At 40.2% G+C, this 8,847-nt stretch overlaps 1 protein-coding gene across 1 annotated transcript; it reads right to left on the minus strand.

The window, feature by feature from the left end:
- Window positions 1-632: 632 nt before the first annotated feature.
- On the minus strand, window positions 633-8,362 carry LOC107193750. The gene is made up of 3 exons (XM_015583254.1): window positions 8,225-8,362; window positions 4,456-5,197; window positions 633-2,443 (listed from the first exon to the last, which is right to left on the minus strand). Exons 1-3 carry the CDS (start codon window positions 8,360-8,362, stop codon window positions 633-635), a joined length of 2,691 nt encoding a protein of 896 aa, XP_015438740.1.
- Between the last annotated feature and the right edge of the window lie 485 nt (window positions 8,363-8,847).

Consider the following 8,847-nt stretch of genomic DNA (forward strand, 5'->3'; position numbering starts at 1 on the left):
CTCCTGACTGAGCATGAACCCTTAAGAATTTTTAAAAACTCTATAGTAATATCTTAAAAGGCGTATAAGAAATGTTTCCCAAATGTTTACGGTGCTATCTGAGAAAAGCATACACTCGATAGTAAGTCATTTACTAAACTTCACGCTTTTACTGTGACATATATGTATACTTTATATGTATATTAAAGGCAAATTATCAGTTCCGTAATTATTATTCAATCTCTAAATCATAAGATTATACGTGTACAGGTCGAGTCAGAACACCAGTTACGAGAAACAGAACAACAAAATATCTCTGTCAAGATTGAAAATGGGAGGAAATATCAATGAGAAAAGTTATGCTGTTCGAAAGGACAAATAGATTGATACAAATAAATGTTCGATAGGATGTTATCTTCAAGGTTATTTAAACTTGACATTTTCTCCGATCTTCAACCCGAACAGAAATATTCAGGTGGTCTATTACTCGTGACTCACCCTGTATAAATAAAAACACTCGCACCTCTCAGATTTGTCCAGAAAAGTTCCATGAATTTGGTACCAAAAAGATTTATTCAATTGCTTTAGAAAAAAAAAGGCTTTACCCATTATAATTATGACAATAAAATATACAATACTACACAGGGACATATTCATAACGCATTTTCCATGCGGACGGATAAATCCTTCTGTCCCAACTCAGATTCCTTCTCCGCCATACTCAACACAGTCTGCACTTGCTGCACCTCGACGGAGGACAGGGTCGCTTCTATTTCCGGTAAAATGGCGTCCGTCAGGCTCAACGAGGCCAGCTCGCCGATGTCAGTGTTATCACGATCGGACAACACGTGTTTTAATTTCTTTATATACTTCTTCAGTCCAGCCTGCATAGCTATACCTGCTTTCGAATCACGACAGGGTATTTTCAACTCATCGACGCCGTTTTCTTTCGCTGTTGACCGACTGCCACTTGTTCGCCCCGAGTTCACAATCCTTGAAATTTTTCTCTTGCTCGAAGGAGACGTACTCGACCTTACCGGCATTGATTTCACACTATCTTGCAAACTGGTACTGATTTTAGAATCGACTTTCTGTTGCAAAGGCTTCGAAATCGTGGATAATTTACTGGCAGCCTTAGCGATCGGTAATTTCAATTGTTTTATACCTGAAGCAACTTTCCATCGACTGGAATCGTCTGATAATTTTGCAACACTCTCTCTGTCTTCCTCTTTACGTCTAAGCACATCGGAAGTATGTCTCCTTTGGAACGAATTCTTTGCGTTTCCTTTCATCTGTCGGTTCTCCTGCATCCTCTTATCGGCCCCCCTGAATCTTCCCGAGTTTTCATTCGTCGACTCTCTCTTCTGTTGGACACGTTTATTCGTACTGGTTCCCACGGGAGAATTTTCGTGGGATTGTTGTTTCTCTGGAAACGACTCCAATGAAAGTTCCTCTTTCGGACTAAGCGTGGCTACTTTTGCTATCGCGGGACTGACGGTCCGCGATCGCTGTATTCTATCGCGATAGCGTTTCGCGAATTTCTCCGAATGGCTCTGCTTCGATGGCGACTTCGAGCGGTCCACTACCTCAGTCTTCGATCTCCCAGTTCGGCGAACGGTCGCGAACTGCGGTTCTACTGGAGGCTGTTGAGTCACCTCGACGAAGGAAACGATTGATTCCGGTACTTGACCCCTGGGCGCCGACTCGGTCACGGATTTCGAGGACAAACGACTCGGACGAGTCGAAGGTTCGTTACTTAGCCTTCTAACCATTGGGTTATTCACTGTCAAAGGCGCGACCGTTTTCATTTCTTCAGTCTCGCTTCGAATAGGCTCCAACTTCCCCAACTCGTTGCTTCTAGAATTTATCCTGGCCAGCGAAGTTAATTTGAGGTTATCTCGGCTATCCATAGAGCTACTTCTCGGGGGGACGCACTGTCTGCTGGATTCCTTCTTGAACAGGACTCCCGAATTCCTCAAAGAATTCTTTTTCGTTGTTTCGTACGTCTTGCACGAACTTACGCTGGGATTCCCGTACTTTCTATTGAAGGACGCTCGCGAACCACCAACCAGGAAAGGTTGATATTGCGGACGATCTGACGTTCCACGCTTGGAAACGACCGAAGAGTCACGGGAGTGACAGGATTGATCGTCTGGATGCTTGCTCGACTCGCTGCGGACGCTCTCGGAGTCGATCGAGCTGATCGTGGTGCAGATGATCGATTCCCTATCCGCACCGTCGACCGAGGAGACGGTTTCTTGCCTGTTGTCCCGTCTCGGTGACCCGGATAACGTGTCTCGCTTCGAGCTAACCGAGTCTGTGCTCGAGGCGGTTCTCGAAAACTTCGTGGCGCTTTTTCTAGCCGCTGAGCCAGGATACGTGGCCCGTTTCGAAGACACCGGATCAGCGTCGACGTTGGATGGCCTGGACTTCGCTGTTCTCGAACGGTTTTTTATGATGGATTCTACAATGTACGAAACGTCGATGTCATTTCGATGTAAAAATTCGAGATTTCTGTCGACTGTTGGTCGTAATGTTATTGTTAATTTCGATGTGTGATTATGATAAGGAGAGAAGTTTATGTTTCAGTTTTTATGTAATCGTACAGTATTTTATTGTTAAAGTGCCGATTTTATTGCAGGAATAATAAAAGTTCATTTTTTAGTTGAAGTCGAATGAAATATTTGATAAATATATTAGATTGTTATAAGTTCGATCGTGTTGACGGCGGTACGAATCTCGAGAAGTGTTATCTGAAATTGTTGCCTATATCAGTTGCGATACACAAACACATTAGCCTATACTGGGTGTAACAAAAATGTTGTCCGACCCGGAAATGGGGCATTCGGGGGGTGAATTGGAACAAGTTTTTCCTTAGCAACAATTTAATCCGAGGCTTCGTTACCGAGATATTAACGAAAAACCCCGACCAATCAGAGCGTGAGTTTTAGCGCGAAAAATTAGCACGTCAATTTAAAAAACCTGGTTTCGAGAAGAAAGCGATTAAAATTATGTCGCTTGCCGTTTCGAACTCCGACGCGTCTCACTGAATGATCTGTAACATCGTAATTTTTGCGGATTGGTCTTCAGTATTTTGGAAGCATATTTTTGAAATGTTGTAATCTTCATTTGTTAAAAAAACTTAATTTTTTGACCTTGTTACACTAGAATCCCTCCTTAACGAAAAATAATTTTTTTATTTTACTCCATGCACCATATATTTAACAGGCATTGCTCTATCTGGTTTTCATTGATTTAGTACGTTTCAAAATTCTCTTAATGGAAAATCGTTCAATAACAGCGAGGAAATAAATACACAAATGTCTAATTTTTTAATTAAGTTACCCAAGAATATTTAAGTTACCCAAAAGCTGGCAGACGGTCATAGAACAAAATGGTACATGCAGTATTGATTAGGTAAGTTTTATATAAAATTAGTAGTAGTTAAAATTTTTGTAAAGAAACGCGAACGAACTTATTACACAACCTAATAAAAAGCAAATTTAATTTGTATGAACATACAAAACATCCAAGGTCGACAGATTACATTCAGTGAACGATTGGGATTGTATTACCATTTGCTATGACAGTTAGAATGACAGTAATAGTACTTCCTATATTTTCTAGAGCTTTGTAGGAAATAATTTTATAATGAATTGTGGAGAGTTCGCTGTAATAGGTAGAATGTAAGAATAATTATTATAATAGTAAGAATATAAAATAATTGTTATGTCATCGTGCCATTAAGTAATCCACTACTTTTATCAAATTTACTGTTCCATGTATTCCAAGAATATAATTCTCATTCTTCAAAATGCTCAGTCATTTTATAAACGAAAAGGCCAGGAAGTTGTTTACACTAAGTATATTAACAGTAGAACTATCAACTATTAACATATCTGTTTCTGTCATATGAGTAAAATTGACAGATTTTTAAAAGCATACACACTTTATAAATGAATAATTTATTTATCTATTGCAGTAAAAATTTTAAAACCTCAGAAAACGTGCCTCCATAATATTTTCATAATTTTTATAACAATCTACGAATTCCTCATTTTAATTGTTTCGGTTGGTAGTTTTAGTGTGAATACAAACAGCAGAATATTTATTAGTCAACTTAACCATCTTCAGCTGATTATTATAAAAAGAATAGACTATTTTTACCGGAGACAGAAATATTACTACCTCGACTATGTTTAAAGTAAACAGTATCCATTATTATAGTTGGTAGCTGGTCTCCATGCAAAAAATGTTCGAAGAATCCCAAACGGGAATGCAATGACAGGGGATCGAAGTGAACACTATAGAATACCAGTATGAGTAGACCAGCTCCCAACCACTCGCACATCAACTCAAGTCATTCCAGCTCTGGCATCGAAACGTGTTAATAAATAATAAAATTAAAACATAAACAGTCTCCTAAAAACTGAAGGCATTACCAAAAGCACATGTTACAAGTACCTAATTCGCCACCACGTTGCTTCCTCTTCACAACACCGTCATCACAAAACGAAATCTTCAGTGACTTTCCATCCTGACCGCTCGACTCCCGAGCCGTATCCCCACCTCTAGTCTCCGTCTCCTTTTCCATTGTTTCCGCTTTCTGCGTTCCCTTCACCAAAAAATGGTCCAGCGGGTGTAGATACTCAGCCTCCTTCTTGCTCATCCCTTTAGTAGCATCATAGTACTCCTCGACGAAATCAAAGACGCTATGATGATAACGGTCGTTCAAACGCACAGCAACGGTAGAGTCATTGGTGTTCAGATGAATGGAGTTTAGCACAACATCACCGGGAGGCTGATAGTCGTCGTACTGTTTCCTCAGCGCTGTCTCTATCAGCTTGTGCCGATATACGTCGTAATCGAACGCGGATATGTCAACGATCGGTAGCTCCGAGTTGGTCACGATGAACGAGGACGAGTGCTCCAGCGGCATCTCGTTCCGCCTCGTCGCTTCTATCTTCATTTTTTTATCAGCAGGACTTGGTCCCGTCGTCAGATCCCTGCGATTCCTGACGTTGTCGCCGCTCGCCTGCAACAGCGGCGTGGAAATGGTCCTACGGACCGTTTCCAAATGTAGATCCGCGCTCAGGCTGGAATCAGAGTCGACGAACACCGCTGTCGGATAGTGCATCACCACGGGCTGACTCCGCACCGTTCCTTCGTTGGCTCGACGACCCGGTGAACTCCTCGACCGAGCCTTCAGCGAGATCTCCTGACGCGAAGAACATTGGGTATTCGAACCATAGACATATATACACGGAGCATTAACTGAGCGGGGGAGTAAAATTCGCGGTAAGGGGATAGTGGTAGATCGGGTAACTTCGTTCCTTTTCGGTGCTATTCGGGTATACAATCACGTTACATACATGTATGCTATGAGAGATGAAAGGAATATACCTATTATACGTTAAAAATTCCGTATGTTATGTAGTTTGTATAGATATATGTATTTAACAAAATTAATAAATAGTATAAAGCATTAAATAATAGTACGGCACGCAGCCCACCAGCCATTAATAACGAACCGAATTGAACCGAAGGCGTCCGAAGCTAACCGACGTACCTCAAACGATCGCTGCCTTCTCCCCTCCAATCCTACGGTCCCCTTGCACAAAGTGGTAGCTTATGTTCCGTCTATATATATCTATGATTCGAACAGTGTATACAAACATCGAGATCCGAGAACGCGCCGGCAACGGAGACGGAATTTTTTATTGGGAGTATCGCGTCTACGTCCCGGACAGAACTATGATATTTTGTTCGACGGACGGCGACGACGGTTGATTGGGAAGTATCGTTCGTCGCAGCCCACCGGTCCATGGGATGTTTGCTTGCGAAGACTACACTTGTTGGCTGCCTTTATTTCGAAATTGAATTCCCTGGGATGTTTCGAGTCTGACGGGCCTATATCGAGACGCACCCGGCATTTCGAGGCGTGACGTTTGCTTTTCGTTGCCCCGGACGTGATTTATTTGAAGGTGGTGAAGTTAGGAAGAAGGTAGGTTTTGTGGTAGCCAAAAGTGCGTCTATGTTTTGGATTGTAGCTTTCGAGCGAATATTGATCGTTTCGAGGGAGGTATTTAGTAAGTACTGGAAAAATATAGGGTGGTTTTTATATTCGTGGTATAGCAAATCCCTATATTACAAGGGTGTATACAGGGTGTAACAAAAATGTTGTCCGACCCGGAAATGGGGTACTCGAGGCGTGAATTGGAACAAGTTGTTCCTTAGCAACAATGTAATCTGAGGCTTCGTTACCGAGATATTAACGAAAAACCCCGACCAATCAGAGCGCGAGTTTGCCAGCCGAGTTCCCGCCCTAGCGGTGTCTACGCGATGCGATTTGTAACCAACGCTACCGCGGGAACTCGGCTGGCAAACTGGCGCTTCGTCCGGAACGTACGTCCTCATACATAAGACGTTTTTATGCTATTTGGGTATATGTTGGAGATCTTAGTTTCAAACCTAACAATTATTTTATAAAATAATAATATTGTAACAATTCATTTTACAAACCGTCACAGGATTCAGTTCACATGACAGTTTAATTATCACGAGGATTCACGTTAATTCAATGAATAATAAGTAACATAGAACACAAATTTATGTTTTATCCTTCTTTCTGAAAATCATATCCGAAAACTGGAATTTACATAAATATCCGCAATCTACTGATAACAACATCTACGCTAAATAGTGTTTATCAGATAGAGTTCGCGTATAGTTTATTTTGCAATGTCAAAAATAAGAAAAGAACTAGTTTTATTAACTGGTAATTTATAGTTTAGTGTTAACCCTAGGAGGAGGGGGAGGGCTCCTCGAACCTACACGGCGAATAACGTAAAATTACAACTATTTTTCGTCTGCAATAAATTCTCAAAAAATTATTTATTGTCGTATACATGTTCAAGTTTCCTTGTCAAAAATCCTTCTTATTATATGTGAAAAACACTGTGCATAAGAAAAAGAAAACGGCCTACGCGTCACGACAACGGCAATTGCGCGTCGATGTTATCATGCCGTTGTTACGTCTTATTACACGATATATTACGCCTTTCGTATTTCCAAAGAATAACAAACTATCACAGAATGAAGAATCGAACTAACAGAAAAATTAGAAGAATCAGATTCAGGCTAGTTCCATGTTAGTATACTATTTTACGAAGCCATTCTATTTTACAAATATGTACAGTGGACTCTAACTATATTGCCATGGTCGGGACTGTGGGAGAGTAAAATGGCAATGAGTTCAGAGCCCTCTCTATGCTAAGTTCTGTCGTCCTAGCCTCAGCCTCAGCGCCTGCGCAAAAGCTGGATCATGTTGATGCGCCGGCGTACGCAACGTGGTGGGAGAGCGAATTTATCTGAAGGGAAAGTGCCTCGCGTGGCGATATCGTTAGAGGCCACTGTCCATATAAATCAAAAATAATGTTTAGAATAAATAGGTGCTATCTTGTTTGTAATGTATAATATACTCGAATGTTATAAAATTTTCATATTGAAATAACTCTTTTAGGAGAAATATGTGTGGGTTCGAGGAGCCCCACCCCCCTTGGGCGTTTACGTGACAGCTTGAAGTTTAGGCGTTCTAGGGTTAAAACAAACTAAATTACTATAAATATTTCAATAAGAAATAACTATCGATAGTAAACAAAATTATTTAAAGAATATTAAAAATAAATACCTTGTTTTTAGTCTTATATTTACCGACACATTTTTGCCTTTCTTAATGAATTCTTTTAACCATTAAAATTTGTATGCATATATCTGAAGCACTGTTCTCAATTGGTACATTAACTGGAAATATTATCAAGACAAGCCAATAACATTTAAAAATTAATATTTCTCTATTTCGTTTATATATTAAGCTGTCAACATATTCAACTACAGACACTAGCAAAGTATAAAGTAACAATTTATTTCAAATTCTAAAGCCTTTTTGAAATTTGACATAAAAGTTGAAAGGTTAAGTATACGAAATACTTCAAATCTAATAAAACTCCAAAAACAATTCCATTTAAACAATAAGAAAACAACACATTTTAAAAATAATATACTAATATCCTTTTCATACCCATAAATATATGAATAAAAATGATTATATTGCAAAAACATCAGTTCCCTTAATTTTCTCACGCAAAGTGCGATTCGTTAATATAACCCGGTCAGTCTCCAAGGAATTCAATTTACACGTCAGTGGCTCCGACAAACGTTCCACGATATTAAGGGTTGGACCTACTAGAAAATGCTGAACTTGAAGGATCAAAGGCACAGCGAGCAACACGGCCAGAGTCAGTGCGAAAACGCTTTCGACAACGAACGGCGGGATCGATTGAAAGGTTAGAACAAGCTTTCCAGACTCCACGACGTTCAGCATGACGTTTCCTTTCCCTCGAATCTGTTCCTATTCCGCGAAGGGTGGTTCGAACCTTCCCGCGCCTCATGTTCGAACCTCGATTACCGGATGCAGGAGTCGGGCGATCGATGTCATTGCAACCCGCACATTGTTCACGGAAACGTCTTCCATAATTGAACGATCGACGATGACCCCGATTCCCACTCGTCTCTTTTCCCCTTCGTTTGTCGACGATCGCGCCCGGAAGTGCTGAAATCGAGGCTCTCGAGCGGGTTTCCATCAGAATAGACGTATATATATATATTGTTATTAATATTAACATTAATAAAGAAATATGGTCGAAATTATGTCATGCTTGATCTCATTTTAATCGAAAGGATCTCACCAACATGTTAAAAAAAATTACTGATATCTCAGAAACTGTTCACTTTAGATCTTCACTTTAGACCCTATATGATACTTTTTTATGCTTATTAATTACATACAAATGATAAATAATTTACTAT

This window comes from Dufourea novaeangliae, unplaced genomic scaffold, assembly GCF_001272555.1.
Source record: "Dufourea novaeangliae isolate 0120121106 unplaced genomic scaffold, ASM127255v1 scaffold24, whole genome shotgun sequence".
In the NCBI taxonomy this organism is placed as follows: Eukaryota; Metazoa; Arthropoda; class Insecta; order Hymenoptera; family Halictidae; genus Dufourea; species Dufourea novaeangliae.

Coding starts and splice junctions, on each gene's coding strand:
- LOC107193750 (XM_015583254.1), bottom strand. CDS start 8,362: ATGCTGAACGTCGTGGAGTCTGGAAAGCTTGTTCTAACCTTTCAATCG. Junction 5,198..8,224: donor TTCAAGTTCAGCATTTTCTA/GTAGGTCCAACC, acceptor TCTTCGCGTCAG/GAGATCTCGCTGAAGGCTCG. Junction 2,444..4,455: donor TGTGAAGAGGAAGCAACGTG/GTGGCGAATTAG, acceptor CGTACATTGTAG/AATCCATCATAAAAAACCGT.